The 22,792-nt window shown below is 33.2% G+C and overlaps 1 protein-coding gene across 2 annotated transcripts in view; it reads left to right on the forward strand.

Moving 5' to 3' along the window:
• LOC144349513 (multidrug and toxin extrusion protein 1-like) overlaps positions 1-22,792 on the forward strand; it is an 85,663-nt gene that overhangs the window by 54,758 nt on the left and 8,113 nt on the right. For both annotated transcript variants that reach the window (XM_085499964.1, XM_085499965.1), the window contains 9 exons: positions 6,779-6,821; positions 7,537-7,679; positions 8,553-8,650; positions 9,706-9,819; positions 13,365-13,432; positions 13,906-14,014; positions 16,313-16,388; positions 16,892-16,961; positions 18,139-18,271. In XM_085499964.1, the coding sequence (XP_085356090.1) occupies positions 6,779-6,821; positions 7,537-7,679; positions 8,553-8,650; positions 9,706-9,819; positions 13,365-13,432; positions 13,906-14,014; positions 16,313-16,388; positions 16,892-16,961; positions 18,139-18,271 (854 nt within the window). The remainder of the gene's footprint in view (positions 1-6,778; positions 6,822-7,536; positions 7,680-8,552; positions 8,651-9,705; positions 9,820-13,364; positions 13,433-13,905; positions 14,015-16,312; positions 16,389-16,891; positions 16,962-18,138; positions 18,272-22,792) is intronic.

The raw sequence follows: 22,792 nt of genomic DNA on the forward strand, positions 1-22,792 counted from the left end.
GCATACTGGTTGTCAATTTCTCATGGCATGTATAACTTTGCAGCATACTGGTTGTCAATTTCTCATGGCATGTATAACTGCACCATACTGGTTGTCAATTTCTCATGGCATGTATAACTTTGCACCATACTGGTTGTCAATTTCTCATGGCATGTATAACTTTGCACCATACTGGTTGGCAATTTCTCTGGGCATGTATAACTTTGCAGCATACTGGTTGTCAATTTCTCATGGCATGTATAACTTTGCAGCATACTGGTTGTCAATTTCTCATGGCATGTATAACTGCACCATACTGGTTGTCAATTTCTCTGGGCATGTATAACTTTGCAGCATACTGGTTGGCAATTTCTCATGGCATGTATAACTTTGCAGCATACTGGTTGTCAATTTGTCTGGGCATGTATAACTTTGCACCATACTGGTAGTCAATTTCTCTGGGCATGTATAACTTTGCAGCATACTGGTTGTCAATTTGTCTGGGCATGTATAACTTTGCACCATACTGGTTGTCAATTTCTCTGGGCATGTATAACTTTGCAGCATACTGGTTGGCAATTTCTCATGGCATGTATAACTTTGCAGCATACTGGTTGTCAATTTGTCTGGGCATGTATAACTTTGCACCATACTGGTTGTCAATTTCTCATGGCATGTATAACTTTGCACCATACTGGTTGTCAATTTCTCATGGCATGTATAACTTTGCAGCATACTGGTTGTCAATTTCTCTGGGCATGTATAACTTTGCACCATACTGGTTGTCAATTTCTCTGGGCATGTATAACTTTGCACCATACTGGTTGTCAATTTCTCTGGGCATGTATAACTTTGCAGCATACTGGTTGGCAATTTCTCATAGCATTTATAACTTTGCAGCATACTGGTTGTCAATTTCTCATGGCATGTATAACTTTGCAGCCTACTGGTTGTCAATTTCTCATGGCATGTATAACTGCACCATACTGGTTGTCAATTTCTCATGGCATGTATAACTTTGCACCATACTGGTTGGCAATTTCTCTGGGCATGTATAACTTTGCAGCATACTGGTTGTCAATTTCTCATGGCATGTATAACTTTGCAGCATACTGGTTGTCAATTTCTCATGGCATGTATAACTGCACCATACTGGTTGTCAATTTCTCTGGGCATGTATAACTTTGCAGCATACTGGTAGTCAATTTCTCTGGGCATGTTTAACTTTGCAGCATACTGGTTGTCAATTTCTCATGGCATGTATAACTTTGCAGCATACTGGTTGTCAATTTCTCATGGCATGTATAACTGCACCATACTGGTTGTCAATTTCTCATGGCATGTATAACTTTGCACCATACTGGTTGTCAATTTCTCATGGCATGTATAACTTTGCACCATACTGGTTGGCAATTTCTCTGGGCATGTATAACTTTGCAGCATACTGGTTGTCAATTTCTCATGGCATGTATAACTTTGCAGCATACTGGTTGTCAATTTCTCATGGCATGTATAACTGCACCATACTGGTTGTCAATTTCTCATGGCATGTATAACTTTGCAGCATACTGGTAGTCAATTTCTCTGGGCATGTATAACTTTGCACCATACTGGTTGGCAATTTCTCTGGGCATGTATAACTTTGCAGCATACTGGTTGTCAATTTCTCATGGCATGTATAACTTTGCACCATACTGGTTGTCAATTTCTCATGGCATGTATAACTTTGCACCATACTGGTTGGCAATTTCTCTGGGCATGTATAACTTTGCACCATACTGGTTGGCAATTTCTCTGGGCATGTATAACTTTGCAGCATACTGGTTGTCAATTTCTCATGGCATGTATAACTTTGCACCATACTGGTTGTCAATTTCTCATGGCATGTATAACTTTGCAGCATACTGGTAGTCAATTTCTCTGGGCATGTTTAACTTTGCAGCATACTGGTTGTCAATTTCTCATGGCATGTATAACTTTGCAGCATACTGGTTGTCAATTTCTCATGGCATGTATAACTGCACCATACTGGTTGTCAATTTCTCATGGCATGTATAACTTTGCACCATACTGGTTGTCAATTTCTCATGGCATGTATAACTTTGCACCATACTGGTTGGCAATTTCTCTGGGCATGTATAACTTTGCAGCATACTGGTTGTCAATTTCTCATGGCATGTATAACTTTGCAGCATACTGGTTGTCAATTTCTCATGGCATGTATAACTGCACCATACTGGTTGTCAATTTCTCATGGCATGTATAACTTTGCAGCATACTGGTAGTCAATTTCTCTGGGCATGTATAACTTTGCACCATACTGGTTGGCAATTTCTCTGGGCATGTATAACTTTGCAGCATACTGGTTGTCAATTTCACATGGCATGTATAACTTTGCACCATACTGGTTGGCAATTTCTCTGGGCATGTATAACTTTGCACCATACTGGTTGGCAGTTTCTCATGGCATGTATAACTTTGCAGCATACTGGTTGTCAATTTCTCATGGCATGTATAACTTTGCAGCATACTGGTTGTCAATTTCTCTGGGCATGTATAACTTTGCAGCATACTGGTTGTCAACTTCTCATGGCATGTATAACTTTGCAGCATACTGGTTGTCAATTTCTCTGGGCATGTATAACTTTGCAGCATACTGGTTGTCAATTTCTCTGGGCATGTATAACTTTGCAGCATACTGGTTGTCAACTTCTCTGGGCATGTATAACTTTGCAGCATACTGGTTGTCAATTTCTCTGGGCATGTATAACTTTGCACCATACTGGTTGTCAATTTCTCTGGGCATGTATAACTTTGCAGCATACTGGTTGGCAATTTCTCATGGCATGTATAACTTTGCACCATACTGGTTGTCAATTTCTCTTGGCATGTATAACTTTGCAGCATTCTGGTTGTCAACTTCTCTGGGCATGTATAACTTTGCAGCATACTGGTTGTCAACTTCTCTGGGCATGTATAACTTTGCAGCATACTGGTTGTCAATTTCTCTGGGCATGTATAACTTTGCAGCATACTGGTTGGCAGTTTCTCATGGCATGTATAACTTTGCAGCATACTGGTTGTCAATTTCTCATGGCATGTATAACTTTGCACCATACTGGTTGGCAATTTCTCTGGGCATGTATAACTTTGCACCATACTGGTTGTCAATTTCTCTGGGCATGTATAACTTTGCAGCATACTGGTTGGCAATTTCTCATGGCATGTATAACTTTGCACCATACTGGTTGTCAATTTCTCATGGCATGTATAACTTTGCAGCATACTGGTTGGCAATTTCTCATGGCATGTATAACTTTGCACCATACTGGTTGGCAGTTTCTCATGGCATGTATAACTTTGCAGCATACTGGTTGGCAATTTCTCATGGCATGTATAACTTTGCAGCATACTTGTTGGCAATTTCTCATAGCATGTATAACTTGGCTGCAAAATGGTTGGTAATTTCCTTTAAATGTCTTTTAAATGTCTAGAAAAAAGGGTTTACATTTTTTACTTCTGTGCAAAGCACACAATGGGAGTCTTTGCAGTTACCCTGTCTGTATGTGTGTATGTCTGTCCATTCCACTGATATCTCAAGAACCGTATGTTGGTTTTTAATGAAACTTGATGCATATATGCTCTGGGCTAATGCGCATATTTGATTAGGTTTTGGATGAAATCCATGCATATTAATTACCTAATTGACATGATATTTAGCTAATTTTTAACTGTTCCATGACCTTGCCACTGATATCTAAAGAGCCATTTATTTGATTTTTATGAAACTTGGTACATAGATGCTCTGGACTAATGTACAGATTTGATTAGTTTTGGATGAAAATCCATTCATATAATTAAGCTAATTTACATAATGATTAATCAATTTTGGGCTTTTCCACTGATATCTCAGGTACTAATCATCACATTTCAATGAAACTTACATAGATACATGGGACAATGCACAACATATATGTGAAATATTAATTACCTAATTTGTATAATTAATCAATTTTCAACTTTTGATATTTTTCAATGAAACTTGGTACATAGATTTTCAAGAACATTGCAGAGACCTGATTAATTTTGGGTATAAATTTGTGCATATTAATCAACCAATTTACATAATTAGTTATTTTTCAGCTTTCAGACTGATATCGCAAGTACTAATTATTCCATTTCAATGAATTCTGGTACATAGATTTTCTAAAAACCATGGATGAAAAATCAATTGTATTTTCTGTATGTATGATAAATTTTGATAATGTAAATCACATTGTTTTCATGTTGTGCATCACAAATAGCAGATAAATTTTAGTTGATAAGCTCTGGTTTGAAATGCTAATCTTAAATTTTCAATACTCTCAGCACACGGGAGTTCTTTCTAAGCTTTCTTTGATTTTAATTTAGAGTTGCTTAATTTAGCAGCACACAAATGACAAAATGTATGAAATGAAAAGTGTATTCTGTTGATGAATATAATGAATAAATCAACTATTGTTGCCAACTAGTGATGCCAATTAGTGATGCCAACTATTGTTGCCAATTAGTGATGCCAATTAGTGATGCCAATTAGTTATGCCAATTAGTGATGCCAACTATTGTTGCCAATTAGTGATGCCAATTAGTGATGCCAATTAGTGATGCCAACTATTGTTGCCAACTAGTGATGCCAACTATTGTTGCCAATTAGTGATGCCAATTAGTGATGCCAACTATTGTTGCCAATTAGTGATGCCAATTAGTGATGCCAATTAGTGATGCCAACTATTGTTGCCAATTAGTGATGCCAATTAGTGATGCCAATTAGTGATGCCAACTATTGTTGCCAATTAGTGATGCCAATTAGTGATGCCAACTAGTGATGCCAACTATTGTTGCCAATTAGTGATGTCAATTAGTGATGCCAATTAGTGATGCCAACTATTGTTGCCAATTAGTGATGCCAATTAGTGATGCCAACTATTGTTGCCAATTAGTGATGCCAATTAGTGATGCCAACTATTGTTGCCAATTAGTGATGCCAATTAGTGATGCCAATTAGTGATGCCAATTAGTGATGCCAATTAGTGATGCCAACTATTGTTGCCAATTAGTGATGCAAATTAGTGATGCCAATTAGTGATGCCAACTATTGTTGCCAATTAGTGATGCCAATTAGTGATGCCAACTATTGTTGCCAATTAGTGATGCCAACTATTGTTGCCAACTAGTGATGCCAATTAGTGATGCCAATTAGTGATGCCAATTAGTGATGCCAACTATTGTTGCCAATTAGTGATGCCAATTAGTGATGCCAATTAGTGATGCCAATTAGTGATGCCAATTAGTGATGCCAACTATTGTTGCCAATTAGTGATGCAAATTAGTGATGCCAATTAGTGATGCCAACTATTGTTGCCAATTAGTGATGCCAATTAGTGATGCCAACTATTGTTGCCAATTAGTGATGCCAATTAGTGATGCCAACTATTGTTGCCAATTAGTGATGCCAATTAGTGATGCCAATTAGTGATGCCAATTAGTGATGCCAACTAGTGATGCCAATTAGTGATGCCAATTAGTGATGCCAACTATTGTTGCCAATTAGTGATGCCAATTAGTGATGCCAATTAGTGATGCCAATTAGTGATGCCAACTAGTGATGCCAATTAGTGATGCCAATTAGTGATGCCAACTATTGTTGCCAATTAGTGATGCCAATTAGTGATGCCAATTAGTGATGCCAATTAGTGATGCCAACTAGTGATGCCAACTAGTGATGCCAATTAGTGATGCCAACTATTGTTGCCAATTAGTGATGCCAATTAGTGATGCCAATTAGTGATGCCAATTAGTGATGTCAATTAGTGATGCCAATTAGTGATGCCAATTAGTGATGCCAACTATTGTTGCCAATTAGTGATGCCAATTAGTGATGCCAATTAGTGATGCCAACTATTGTTGCCAATTAGTGATGCCAATTAGTGATGCCAATTAGTGATGCCAACTATTGTTGCCAATTAGTGATGCCAATTAGTGATGCCAATTAGTGATGCCAATTAGTGATGCCAATTAGTGATGCCAATTAGTGATGCCAACTAGTGATGCCAACTAGTGATGCCAACTAGTGATGCCAATTAGTGATGCCAATTAGTGATGCCAATTAGTGATGCCAACTATTGTTGCCAATTAGTGATGCCAATTAGTGATGCCAATTAGTGATGCCAATTAGTGATGCCAATTAGTGATGCCAACTATTGTTGCCAATTAGTGATGCCAATTAGTGATGCCAATTAGTAATGCCAACTATTGTTGCCAATTAGTGATGCCAATTAGTGATGCCAATTAGTGATGCCAATTAGTGATGCCAATTAGTGATGCCAACTAGTGATGCCAATTAGTGATGCCAATTAGTGATGCCAATTAGTGATGCCAATTAGTGATGCCAACTATTGTTGCCAATTAGTGATGCCAATTAGTGATGCCAATTAGTGATGCCAATTAGTGATGCCAATTAGTGATGCCAATTAGTGATGCCAATTAGTGATGCCAACTAGTGATGCCAACTAGTGATGCCAACTAGTGATGCATTCATATATATAGATTTGATATGTTAAATTAAGCAATGATACAGAAGTTAGGGTTTTCTGTTTTCTAAATCCAGTTCTCTCTTTGCTGGCAATGATATTACCATGGTAAACACCTGTCCCATCCCAGATTTTGATTTAATGTGGAGGAGATCATTCATCCTGTCTTTGTCATATGAAATATTAAAATAGTATAATAATTATCTTTATTATTTTATGTTGTTTTGTAGGGGGACTGCTGTCTATGTACATGTTATCATAATTGGTGTGCCAGTAAGTTTAAAACACTATAATGCTTGCCATATGAAAATATAATAAGTATACATAACTTACAATTTGTTAAACATTAGGCCATTTTTACAGAAAATGCAAAGTTGATATGTTTAGTAACCTTTAATGGAAATATGTTAGGTAGATTGTTGAACAATTTCATTATTGGTATGTTTGTGAAAATCTTCAGGTTATTATTATTCAACTATACATAATTTGATTGTGCCATCATTATGCAAATTAACGCTTGTGATTTCAATAAACCCAACATTTGTGTTTTCCCAAAATGCAATGGACTTTTTTAATGAAATCACAAGTACGAATTTTGACCTGGGTGCGACACGCACTAATTAATCCTGGTGACTCCTTCGATACCTTTCAATCACCAGAAAAAATTATTTAATTAAAGCTTGGTAACTTGGTAACCGGTTTTTACTATGCCATTGTACACAATGTCATCCTTGTTCATATGAGACCCACATCTTGTGCATGTGTGGCATGAATGACCACCAATCTTTAAATGTAAACTTTGCAGCAAATTTAAATATAATAAAAAATAACTAAATTACTGTTCTTACATCAATTCTTTCCAATAGGTTTTCATGTTTTCGTGAGAAATTAAGACCCGGTTTGAACTTTTGTTTTTTTGTTCAAACCTCAGAATAATTTATGAATGTTACTGTACTGAATGCTAATCAATTTCCTGTTTTATTTGCAGGGCCTCTTACTTTTCATGGTTTTACAGCGATACCTCCAAAATCAGAATATTGTGATCTCAGTTATGTTGATTACGGTGATAGTTGCTTTCATTTCTATACCAGTCCACTATTTCTCCTTATTTTTTTTGCATCTAAAGATCGTGTAAGTTCCTTTATTGTTTTTGATAGAAAAAGCAATATTCTTTAAGTAAAATATGATAAAATCGTAGGTTTAATGACACTTCATTTTATGTTTTTTACCAAAAGTAATCTCTAGAGCTGCCATTTCTTTGTTTGTTCACCTTTTTCCTACTGGCATAAATGCATTCCTAACATTTCAATCCAGAAAACACAATTTAATGAGAAGATGCATGTTATTATTAGAGATTGAGGCCCTCTAGAGTTCTCTTACTTATTTACTTTGTTTATTGATCTCCCTCACAGGCATTAAATGCATGCCTAACATTTCAATACAGAAAAGGTTTAGAGATAATGTATCTTATGAATTTGAGGCCCTCTAGAATCCTCATACTCCTTTCCTTTGTTTATTACCCCCCCCCCCTTTCCTTTGTTTTTTTTACCCCCCCCCCCCCCACTGGCATAATATGCATGCCTGACATTTCAATACAGAAAAGGTTCAGGGATAATGTATCTTATGAAGTTGAGGCCCTCTAGAGTCCTCATACTCCTTTCCTGTGTTTATTACCCCCCTCCCCCCTCCCACTGGCATAATAGACATACCTGACATTTCCAATTTCCAATCCAGAAAACTCAGGTTAAAATGAAAAAAATATCTTAAGAAGCAAAGGCCCTCTAAAGTTCACTTACTTGTTTACATTGTTTTTTTCAAATCCTGAAAACTCAGTTTTCAGAATGAGAAGATAGTCAAAATTGACAATAGCAGGATTCGTTGCTATTGCTATTGTTGCATACTTAGAAAGAAAAGTCTGAATCACAGATCAATTTTTAACTAATTTTTTCCCTGTTGCTACTGTATTATTAAAGGATCTTTTTTTTTTCATTTGTTTATGTTCAGAGGTGCTGCCTTGGCTATTTCATCACTTTGGTGGATTTTATCATTTTCTTTCATTATTTACATTAAAATAAGAAATTTACACAAACAGACATGGGCAGGTAAATATCAAAAAGTTGTACACACATAACATGTGTTGCCGCTTCTATTTATGAGTCATGTGAAAAGTTATAAAGGTGGAGATTTGACCTGAGTATTGCAGTACTTCATTTGACCATTCATTTATTTATTTATTTATTTGTTTATTTGTTTGTTTGATTGTTTGTTTGTTTGTTTGTTTGTTTGTTTGTTTGTTTGTTTGCTTGCTTGCTTGTTGATTGATTGATTGTTCTACCCCTAGGCCCTCTAAATACAAAATCAATTATACAATATATTACAATACAACTATAAAAATACACTAACAATTTACAGAAATACGAAATAACATTAAAATATACTACAGTTTTAAAAAAAAAGCATCAAGCCCAACATTCCTTCAAATATGATCTTTGGAATCCAGAAATCGAGTTTGCAGATTTTACATTTAAATCAACACTATTCCATTGTTTTGCACCATTAATAGTGAAACCTCTACGATAAAAATCATTGACTGTAGCCGGGATTTGCAATAATTGCTGTGCTTTAGATCTAGTAACTTGTGTGTGATTAATTACATTAAAAAGCTACCCATATATGGTGGCACAAGGTCATTTAAACATTTGTAGACTATACATACATTCTTATATAAAAAAAAACTTGTTTATTTGTGGATTGTATAGTTTTGTACGATATTAAAATGATTTTATTTCTAGGAGGTGACACTTAGAATGAACAAAAACTGAATAAGATGCCAGAAATAATAACCATAGTTTTATGATTTATAGTGCCCCACATTTAATTATATAATCTATTTACTTCTTTTATTGTTTATATTTGTAATTGATAAAGTCACTAAACATGGAGTATGGCAACATTAAGTAAGACTATTCCATCACTACAAATCATTTGAAATATGTCCCTGCCATTGAATTCATTTAATATTAAATATCATTATATAAAATTTAAAAATTTATACCTTCTTAATGATGAGATATTGTTTGTAGATTTATTATTATATATTTACATCGTTTTCTGTGAATTCTAATCACAATGTTATCAAATGTTTGTAAACTCTCAGGCTGGTCAAGAGAGTGTTTACAAGACTGGGGAGTGATCACAAAGCTTGGAGTAGCCGGAGTACTCATGCTTGCTACTGAATGGTGGGTTTTTGAAATTGCCGTTTTTTTAATGGGTGAGTTTGTGCATTTAGTTAATACTAACAATTTATGTGTATTTTTAATGTGCTTTGTTGTTTTCTATTAATTTAGCTCTCTTTTAATTCATTCACTTTAGTCTATCTCTATTTAATAAATTCTTATATTTTGCAATATAATATTTCATGTGCCTGAACCATTTTTTTAATGGTTGTACAAATTGGTCAATATTTGATCAAAGGGCAGCAATTTTTGGTAGAAGAAATTAAAATGATTTCAACCTTTTCTTAAGCATTCATCGTCATACATCGCTATGAGTCCCATATCAAACAAAACGCAGTGTGACAACCACCACCTTCAAACTTGCAAATCTAAGCAAGACACCTATACATGGCATACCGTATTTCCCTGAGTATAAGCCCAGGGGCCTGAACATATAAAATTGGTAAGGGGTGGGCTTATACTCGAGGACCACCTCTGAAAACATAAATTTTTGGTGCGTTTAAAACTGTAACCATCTTCCCAACCTTGAATAATTATCCAAATTACATTTTCACAGCGCCGGTTTCGGAAGAATATTACGTCTTTTTGAGGAAAAAAAGCGAAACGAGTCGTCATTGATTTCAACAACACTTTTTACAATAAAGAAACAAACATGTTCATAAAAATACAAACATTTTATTACAATACGATTTACATATCATCTGAATTTACGGTGCAAAAATGGGTCTATGTTCCGTCACGTACATTCACTCGTCGTGCACTCTGTAATTAATGCGAGTTTTCTCTTAAAAACTGGAACCAAACTACCATACCAATCATGATTTTTATGCAATGAAATACAATTTTTACATGCATATTTTAATAAATGTCGTCGACGCCCGGTAAAACACCCTGGGTCTTTACTCGGGGATGCCCTCAACCCGTTAAATGTCCAAAAACAGAAGGGTGGGCTTATACTCGGGGAGGGGCTTATACTCTGGGAAGTACGGTATATTTGCATAATACTCATCAGTTTGTCTTCAAATTTGTTAACAATTGAAATTGGCATTACTTAAGTCATAAAGCTGTATATCCTGAATTATTGATTCTGTCATTATTGCAAAATGCAATAGACAAATGTCTCTACCTAAATCAATATTTCTCTATATTTTTAACAAATTTTTGGTGTGTAACAACAATTCATAAGAGAGTTTTTTATCACTAGTTGATAGCTGTTGGTTTGAGATCTCTATGATTGAGTTAATTATTTCTGACTCCTCAAACCATGTTAGATGAAACGAAGTTAGACAACAATGTGTCTGCGCCTGAAGACAATATGGCTGCCACTGGTATTCAACCTGTCTAGAGGCTACCAAACACTTCAACACTAGCCATGAATTTTAAGCCTATGTTGAGTCTGATGATTTTAGCAGACTATGTGAAATTGCTAATTGTGGTTTTTGTGAAGGTTGGTCACCAGGGATAAAAGAATTCCCAATTTTCGAGTTCCCGGTTTTTGCTAGAAAGCCGCTAGAGGGCTATCAAAGTACCCCGATGAAAACCACTGTCACGGCTCTGAGTGGGGTTAAAATAACCACAGCTTTGGCGTTTACTTGCTGACGCACACAAAGTGAATTTCTTGGCTTACTTTCGAGGACACAATAATCACAATGATAAATTGGTAATGCAATGCTCCTGACTGTTCTTCCAGTCCCATAAAAAATAATCTGACAAAATATCCAGTGCTTTCCAGCGTAACTGAATCTTTAATGTCGATGTTTTTATGTCTAGTCTGGTACTTCTCAAAATATAACTGGCGTGCGACAGGTTCATTCTCGATGCCAAAAGATAGGTGCGGAGACTGCACTTGCTAATTGCGAGTATTTAGTATTGTTTTCACGATGTAGTTGTCTGAATTATTAGTTTCCCGCATATGAAGCACACAGGGAGCTATACTGGCTGTTACACGGCCATGTCGATATTTAAACCAATGCGGTGAGTTTCACTGATTTAGTGAAAGTGATATCATTAGTTCAATGTCGGACACAGTGAGTTCATTTGCCATGTACTGTATAAAATTAGTAGCACTTGAAGATTTGAATTTACTGAGTTTAACATTGGATCCAACATGTGGTTCATGAGTTCACAGAGGAAATATCATAAATAGCTTTGATTAAATCTTTGTTGTTTTCATGGCATGATTTTCTCCCCTGGGTTGTAAGATGACAATGTTGGTTTAACAGTGGCTGGACGCAATTTATTTCATCTTATATCGATGTTATCAATTTGCAGGGGGTGGACACCTTTCTCGGCTTGTCCCATATACATGCAACATCGATGCCGACCTGTGTTGCGCGGTCTTTGTGGCGCGAGTCAAAATCCTGGATACTGAATAGTAGTGCCACACAGCGTTTACATGAACCATGTTCTCTTATATTTTCAATGGAAATTATTTTTAGTTACAATCATTAAAGCAAATATTAATAACATTTATTTCAAGTCACTTCGACAAGGAGCGGAAGTGTAACATATGTTCAGTGACGCTTGTAGTTGCATCTAGTTCTTAATAAAAAAAACTGACTTATGCAACGCAATTACAGCCACCAGAAATTTTTTCTGAACTTGTTTTAACCAGAAACCAGCATTGGTAAGGTTTTTCTATTTGGGATGTTTCTTGAACACACTCAGCCATGATGTAAATAACTTCAGTTTCTTTAACATGGTGAAGCTTGACGGAAACAATATGTCCATCTTTGTACAGAAGAAAACCATTGTCAAGTCGGTATTCTTTTAACCTGGACACTGTCCAGTCACATTGATGTATTATGTATGCAAATATATCTGCAGTTTTGAATGATGGCATGTAATGGAGGTTTTTCTCCCAGGTTTTGATAGTATACGGATCTTCTAATGTCAGAATAGATTCCTTGTCCTGAACTGTACGGCGACGCTTGCTTAAGGTTTCGCGATTGTCAGGCTCTAAAGGGCTAACTTTTAACTCATTTGCAAGTTCCACGAGTTCAATCAGCTTGGTCTTTTGTGTATTACAACAAGTTATTCCTCGTTCTTGTAGAAACTGACGTAATTCAGAAACTTTTTTTGAATGCAAATTTTCCATTGTTACGCTTCTGTGAACAGAAAAAAACAACCCCACTGGGAGTACGCCCTCGCACAGCGAAATCTTGAAATCTTTTCACAACCAGACTTTAATTCTCACATTTGTCTGCAATTCTTGTCTAATATTCTCAAATATTTCTGGAAATGAACACTAATTTTGGAGCCAACAGACAAAATTTAAGTCAATTTTCAGTTTTTACTCAACAAATTTGGCTATTTTTGTCCCAATCTTCTGAAGTAGATGCATTGTGAATTTATAATGAAAATAGGGAACTGGAGGTGAAAACGTTAAAGTTTTATAAACTCATAGTGGGTCACTGATACCCCCTCTAGATGCCCTGGTTAATACTAATTTATGTCAAACTATTTTCATGCAGCAATCCAGGTTAATTGACTTTGTATTGTGATTCATTTTCCATTTGAAATAAACTTATCCTGCCTATTTATTGCCAAGATAATTTAATTGTTATATGACACTCCATAGGTGCAGAAGGAGAGATTGCAGTTGGTGCTCAGGGAGCCCTTCTTCAGATTGTATTTGTACTCAGCATGGTACGTACATTAATGCACAGCTGCATACAGTTAAATGGATTATTGATGGTGTTTATTTGCTTATCCTTTGCACCACTTTCTTTTCTTGCCAACATTTTTCTGAGCTTTTTTCTCATATTTTTCGATATTTCTGGAAATGAACCCTAATTTTGGAGCCAACATACAAAATTTGGGTAAGGTTTTAGTTTTTACTCAAAACGTCTGGCTATTAATTTTTGTCCCAATCTTCTAAAGGAAAATGCAGACTATAAGTGGGACTATTTTTTGATCTTGAGATGAAAAGATGGAACTGGTGGTGAAAAGGTTAATATATTCTTTCTATTAGTAGTACATGTGCTTAATATGTAAATTACAGAGGTGTCGTCAAAATAAATCATATTTTAATAAATCAGTATTTTTGGTTCATATGTGCTTTGGATTGAGATGTGCTTTTGATATAATAGTAAATACTGTACCATTATTCTTGTTTATAGCCTAGTTTAGGTGTGTGGATTGCTGCATCTATAAGGGTTGGTAACTGTCTAGGCGCCAATCAACCCAAGCAAGCAAAACAAGCTGCAGTTATTTCTCTTATATCCATTGGTGAGTTGACTTATTAGATTTATTTATTGCTGGGATATATTGACTAATTTCATTCCAAAACTTTTTTTCAACAAAACCATTTTTGCAACACTTAATACTTTTGAAACTTGTGAGTCTATTAGTTTTTTAAATCATGCTTTGCTGTTTTTACAGTCTTGTTATTTTCTTCATTTTTACATATTTGATATATATCAAGTGAATATGAGCTAGGTCTCCATACTGTTTCAAGTGTTTTGTCTGTTTTAAAGTGCATGTGCAATGCCCACCCTCACGTTTCCCATTTTAGATCTGTATCCCACTGAAATGGGCAGTTATTGATATTTTTGCTGAAAATGATTACTCGTATCCAAGAAAATTTCGGATATTTCTCGTGTTGTAGCCACGCCCACCTATCCTGAAACGGTCGACTGTTTCCGGATTTCCGACTCTCGTCGAAAGTGCGCCACCAAATGCCAAAATGTGAGAGGAAGTCATACCCCTGAGCCGTAATAACACTGGTCATACAGTATACTTTTAAACGATATACATTTTTCAGTCGGTGTTTTTTTCTTTCTTTTTTTGTTTATTTTCTTTTTTTTTTTGAGAGTGAGTTTTTAGATGTTGTGTTGTGGGCAGTTGCAGTGAAACGTATAGTCATAGTGTATGTATTCACACGTTTCTAATCGATCCGAAAGTGCGACATCAGTGGACGAAAGCCACTTAACCTCAGATTCATTTTTTGGAAAAACTGTCCTCGTCCATGAAAAAAACTAGGTTTAAAGAGAAACGCCGACAACATAAACCTGGCGCAACACTTTTGAAAGAAAAAGATTCCGGACCATGATCACCGAGGCGGATTTCAGAAGAGAGAGAGACGTCCGGCAAGTGTTTCAAATGAGTTTCAAATGACTTTTTTGCGATCCTGATTATCGTTTTATAGAGACCATTTAGTCCCTGTTAAGTAAAAGGTAGCAATAATTTTGACAGTGACACGAAAACGAAGCGTCGGACAAACAGGAAATTACACAGCCCTTACACACTGCTAATTGTTTTCATTTTCGAAGGCTAAAAGTTTCTGAATTGTTTGGTGGTTTGTGTTGAATGTCAAATTCACACCTCTGTTCTTTTTTTACCTCCATGCTTGCAGCTTGATCTGCGTAATAATTTCTGAAATAAGGACCCGGGCTTGGTCAATGTGTTTCCACCAAATAAAGTTTTAATATGATGTTATAATTATGACAATCATGCCATGGATCACGCTAACTCGAATCCACTCTGAATTTATCTGTATGTGTGTCGATCTCGATTATTTTTGTTATCCAATTAAACGCCGCTTTTAACGCACTTGCCCTCGTCGTGACCCGACGCGTTCACCTATTTCAACAAAATTTCAATTTATTTCCATGCGACTGTCATTTATTTAGTAACTGTGATTTGTCGTTTTTTAAATTATATAATAGTGATCACTATGGTCTAATGTTTAGAATGTCAAAATATGTTCTCTTTTATTTTAATTTTGAAAGTTTTACTCAGACGATCGATGAAATAAAACAGTGTAGTGACGTGCCTAGTAACCTGCTAAATAACGAGATAATTCCGACGTCAAATTCTATTTTGTCCAGCGACAGTGTACAAACGTGCGCCGCTGACGATCACGGTGACCAGCTACACCAGAACGAACATATTTCGCATCTAACTCAACCCCGTGCAACAACAATTGATACTATGTGTTAATTATGGTCCGTTCCTCTTCGACGAATAAGTACATAAATGAAAATTTAGTTAAAGACGAGAAAACTGCACAAGAAATTTGCCTTATTTACACGTATCGGCAATGCAAGCTGCCATGCGACTTCCCCTTCTGACGTCACAAGGGGAATTTCTGTATGCAAATAAGAAGCTAATGAGAAGCCTCGTTTTAAAATAAAGTTGCCGTAGATTGAGTTTAAAACACATTTTTTCACTTAAAAAATAATTCATGCTTAGAAACATAAAAAAATAATAATATTTATGTATCAAATGATAATTTTAGGCGTGAAAATAGCAGCCATTTCAGAGGCACTTTAAGGCATTTTACCATTGTTTCCCATGGTACTGTTTTTATCAGATTGACTGTGACTGATGATCAATACTAAAACAATTGTAGACTGATTGTGATATTGTCCTAGATATGCTTAAATATACATACAGGTGAAAAAAACTCATGAGTACTATACTACCTAAAATCTAAGTGAATAAAATCAAATCAGACAATCCTTGTAAAAACTACACAAGAGAGTTCATTAAAATCTATAGTTTATTTATATTTCATTCCTTCAGGAATTATTTCAACGGTTTGTGCTGTGATTTTATTATGTCTGAAAGACTTTGTTGGTAAAGTTTTTACACAGGAAGTGTAAGTATCTTTCGAATTATTGTTATATACTTCTAAATAAAATTAAATTCAAGGACTCCCTGAGTCTATTCATGTGTCTTTTTTGATTTAAAATGTGTTGTTTTTTTTATTTGGTATTTTGTATTTTTTTATGATTTTTCCTGTGCCTAACAGAAATGAATTAAATAGAATTTGGGGAGAGCTGCAAAATTATCTTTTTGAGAGAACAATATGCAAATTTCTTGGTATGTCCCCTTTGTTTCCCAAATCTGAATCAATTGTGTAATTGATTATGCCTAGATTTTTTTTCTCTTAAGCTGTGAGACTCATGAAACACATGTCTAACTATTCTATCATATCATCTCCCAAACAAAACAAGGAGCATTTTGCTTTGTGAAACATGTACCATACTTATTGACCCTGCCAGTTTGAACGTTGCATGATTGTCGCCAAATCAAAAGACTCAACATACATTTTTGTGAAATTGTAGTTTTTGCCAATGAATATGTTTGTCTTTATCACAGGGAAGTCGTAAATGAAATAAGTAGAGCCATTCCATTGCTTGCATTGTTACTACTTGTGGATCCCCTTGGAGTGAGTAAAACCTTTAGCAACTCTCTCCCTGTTTGAATGAAGCTTAGATTCTGTTTTGTATTTCTTTGTTAGTTTCACGATTAAAACATAAATAATGTGCATATGCTTTTTCTGGATCAGATTTAGCTGACCTGTGCTCATTTTTGTCACAAAAACTCGTAATTTGAACAATTTCTCTTCAGTGTTTGGAAATGTTTACCAATTTCTTTCAAGGTCATACATGATGAATGTCAGTTTATTTTGCAACTTTTAATACAAATTCACTGGCGGCCATTCTTGCATTGAAATACTATCTGCATTCATTGTTCAGAAAATACTATATCTGTGCATAAAGGGGAAAATATCTGTCCTTGTTGTTGTCAACCATGTTATAGCACTTTCTTGTGATTCCGATAACTCAAACAGTTTTCATCCAATTTTCTTCATAATTTAAAATAAAACTGTTTTGAATCTCAGTAAAGTTTGATTTTGGTAGTTTGGTAGATGTTCTATATGTATTTTCCTAGATCTTCTACTTGTGTTTTCAATAAACAATATTTATCTGATCATCATCAAACCTACACAATAAATACCACATTTTCATAATTTTGAAATTTTCTGATACCTAAAAATAACTTAAATTTTGTGCATATACTGTAAAATCTGTATTAGAAGCCGCATCCCCAATTAGAAGCTGCACCCATTCTTTTTGAACAATCGAGACCCAAAAATTCATCAGGTCGCATATGTGTAGATGCTCTAATAGAAGCCGCATCTCCTCTGTTGCATTGTACCATTTTAATAGAAGCTGCGGCTTTTAATACAGATTTTACAGTAGGTGCAAACTGCAAACAACTTAAATGCAATCAACTTATTTCTTTTTTTAATATGATTTTTTTGTTAGTATTTTAAACTTATTAGCACTGTGGATCACATTTATTTCACATTGTACATCTCAAATAGCAAGCAGTATACGCCACTAGTCGTCATGTTTAAAAGGCTAATCTTAAATTTTGAATAAATTTGGAATATTTGAAGGCAGTAACTAAGGTGGAATTGTCCACCCTAAACTTTAAATATGTATTTCTACTTCATATGTCTCCAGTACCCATAACACATGCAAGGTCTTTCTCAATTTTATTTCATTTTGTTTGTGTGGTTATGTGCATTTACCTTTCCTCTGTGTGTTATTCACTAGGTTGTATCAATGGGTATATTACAAGGCTGTGGACTGCAGAAGGTTGCTGCTATTGTTAATTGTGTAATATACTATGTAATTTCTTTACCTCTGATGTGTGTTTTGGTTTTAGTTTTCGATTTGAGTGTCATGGGTGAGTATACATATTATCTCAGCTTCTCCTCAGGAATTATTCACATACTGATATGATTGTATGCCTGTACCAAGTTAAATCTTTAAACTCTTAAAGAGAACTTTAGGTGAAAGCCTTCAATATAGCATTAATGTTACAAAGCAAAGCAACGGTTATGAACTAATTTGATAACTGTTCTCTTTCGTCTTCTATGATCAAGTTAAATAATCACACTACTCTTGGTCATGTGACTCAATTATATTCGTTTATCATTTTTGTTTGTCTTTTTGCAGATTATAAACCACTGTGGTTATATTTATATGCAAATTATAAACTGCTATGATTATATTTATATGCAGATTATAAACTGCTATGGTTATATTTATATGCAGATTATAAACTGCTATGGTTATATTTATATGCAGATTATAAACTGCTATGGTTATATTTATATGCAGATTATAAACTGCTATGGTTATATTTATATGCAGATTATAAACTGCTATGGTTATATTTATATGCAGATTATAAACCACTATGGTTATATTTATATGCAGATTATAAACTGCTATGGTTATATTTATATGCAGATTATAAACTGCTATGGTTATATTTATATGCAGATTATAAACTGCTATGATTATATTTATATGCAGATTATAAACCACTATGGTTATATTTATATGCAGATTATAAACTGCTATGGTTATATTTATATGCAGATTATAAACTGCTATGATTATATTTATATGCAGATTATAAACCACTGTGGTTATATTTATATGCAGATTATAAACCACTGTGGTTATATTTATATGCAGATTATAAACTGCTATGATTATATTTATATGCAGATTATAAACTGCTATGGTTATATTTATATGCAGATTATAAACTGCTATGGTTATATTTATATGCAGATTATAAACTGCTATGATTATATTTATATGCAGATTATAAACCACTATGGTTATATTTATATGCAGATTATAAACCACTGTGGTTATATTTATATGCAGATTATAAACCACTGTGGTTATATTTATATGCAGATTATAAACTGCTATGATTATATTTATATGCAGATTATAAACTGCTATGGTTATATTTATATGCAGATTATAAACCACTGTGGTTATATTTATATGCAGATTATAAACTGCTATGGTTATATTTATATGCAGATTATAAACCACTGTGGTTATATTTATATGCAGATTATAAACTGCTATGATTATATTTATATGCAGATTATAAACCACTATGGTTATATTTATATGCAGATTATAAACCACTATGGTTATATTTATATGCAGATTATAAACCACTATGATTATATTTATATGCAGATTATAAACTGCTATGATTATATTTATATGCAGATTATAAACCACTATGGTTATATTTATATGCAGATTATAAACCACTATGGTTATATTTATATGCAGATTATAAACCACTATGGTTATATTTATATGCAGATTATAAACCACTGTGGTTATATTTATATGCAGATTATAAACCACTGTGGTTATATTTATATGCAGATTATAAACTGCTATGATTATATTTATATGCAGATTATAAACCACTGTGGTTATATTTATATGCAGATTATAAACTGCTATGATTATATGTATATGCAGATTATAAACCACTATGGTTATATTTATATGCAGATTATAAACCACTGTGGTTATATTTATATGCAGATTATAAACTGCTATGATTATATTTATATGCAGATTATAAACCACTATGGTTATATTTATATGCAGATTATAAACCACTGTGGTTATATTTATATGCAGATTATAAACCACTGTGGTTATATTTATATGCAGATTATAAACTGCTATGATTATATTTATATGCAGATTATAAACCACTGTGGTTATATTTATATGCAGATTATAAACTGCTATGATTATATTTATATGCAGATTATAAACCACTATGGTTATATTTATATGCAGATTATAAACCACTGTGGTTATATTTATATGCAGATTATAAACCGCTGTGGTTATATTTATATGCAGATTATAAACTGCTATGATTATATTTATATGCAGATTATAAACTGCTATGTTTATATTTATATGCAGATTATAAACTGCTATGATTATATTTATATGCAGATTATAAACTGCTATGGTTATATTTATATGCAGATTATAAACCACTGTGGTTATATTTATATGCAGATTATAAACTGCTATAGTTATATTTATATGCAGATTATAAACTGCTATGGTTATATTTATATGCAGATTATAAACCGCTGTGGTTATATTTATATGCAGATTATAAACTGCTATGGTTATATTTATATGCAGATTATAAACTGCTATGGTTATATTTATATGCAGATTATAAACTGCTATGGTTATATTTATATGCAGATTATAAACTGCTATGATTATATTTATATGCAGATTATAAACTGCTATGGTTATATTTATATGCAGATTATAAACCACTGTGGTTATATTTATATGCAGATTATAAACCACTGTGGTTATATTTATATGCAGATTATAAACCACTATGGTTATATTTATATGCAGATTATAAACTGCTATGATTATATTTATATGCAGATTATAAACTGCTATGGTTATATTTATATGCAGATTATAAACCACTATGGTTATATTTATATGCAGATTATAAACTGCTATGATTATATTTATATGCAGATTATAAACTGCTATGGTTATATTTATATGCAGATTATAAACTGCTATGATTATATTTATATGCAGATTATAAACCACTATGGTTATATTTATATGCAGATTATAAACTGCTATGGTTATATTTATATGCAGATTATAAACTGCTATGGTTATATTTATATGCAGATTATAAACCACTATGATTATATTTATATGCAGATTATGAACTGCTATGATTATATTTATATGCAGATTATAAACTGCTATGATTATATTTATATGCAGATTATAAACTGCTATGATTATATTTATATGCAGATTATAAACTGCTATGGTTATATTTATATGCAGATTATAAACTGCTATGGTTATATTTATATGCAGATTATAAACTGCTATGATTATATTTATATGCAGATTATAAACTGCTATGGTTATATTTATATGCAGATTATAAACCTCTATGGTTATATTTATATGCGGATTATAAACTGCTATGGTTATATTTATATGCAGATTATAAACTGCTATGGTTATATTTATATGCAGATTATAAACCACTATGATTATATTTATATGCAGATTATGAACTGCTATGATTATATTTATATGCAGATTATAAACTGCTATGATTATATTTATATGCAGATTATAAACTGCTATGATTATATTTATATGCAGATTATAAACTGCTATGGTTATATTTATATGCAGATTATAAACTGCTATGGTTATATTTATATGCAGATTATAAACTGCTATGATTATATTTATATGCAGATTATAAACTGCTATGGTTATATTTATATGCAGATTATAAACTGCTATGGTTATATTTATATGCAGATTATAAACCACTATGGTTATATTTATATGCAGATTATAAACTGCTATGGTTATATTTATATGCAGATTATAAACTGCTATGGTTATATTTATATGCAGATTATAAACCACTATGATTATATTTATATGCAGATTATAAACCTCTATGGTTATATTTATATGCAGATTATAAACTGCTATGGTTATATTTATATGCAGATTATAAACTGCTATGGTTATATTTATATGCAGATTATAAACTGCTATGGTTATATTTATATGCAGATTATAAACCACTATGATTATATTTATATGCAGATTATAAACTGCTATGGTTATATTTATATGCAGATTATAAACCACTGTGGTTATATTTATATGCAGATTATAAACTGCTATGGTTATATTTATATGCAGATTATAAACTGCTGTGGTTATATTTATATGCAGATTATAAACCACTATGGTTATATTTATATGCAGATTATAAACCACTGTGGTTATATTTATATGCAGATTATAAACTGCTATGATTATATTTATATGCAGATTATAAACCACTATGGTTATATTTATATGCAGATTATAAACCACTATGGTTATATTTATATGCAGATTATAAACCACTGTGGTTATATTTATATGCAGATTATAAACTGCTATGATTATATTTATATGCAGATTATAAACCACTATGGTTATATTTATATGCAGATTATAAACTGCTGTGGTTATATTTATATGCAGTTTATAAACCACTATGGTTATATTTATATGCAGATTATAAACTGCTATGGTTATATTTATATGCAGATTATAAACCACTATGGTTATATTTATATGCAGATTATAAACCACTATGGTTATATTTATATGCAGATTATAAACTGCTGTGGTTATATTTATATGCAGATTATAAACCACTATGGTTATATTTATATGCAGATTATAAACTGCTATGGTTATATTTATATGCAGATTATAAACCACTATGGTTATATTTATATGCAGATTATAAACCACTGTGGTTATATTT

Source organism: Saccoglossus kowalevskii, chromosome 6, assembly GCF_978046115.1.
Source record: "Saccoglossus kowalevskii chromosome 6, keSacKowa6.1, whole genome shotgun sequence".
In the NCBI taxonomy this organism is placed as follows: Eukaryota; Metazoa; Hemichordata; class Enteropneusta; family Harrimaniidae; genus Saccoglossus; species Saccoglossus kowalevskii.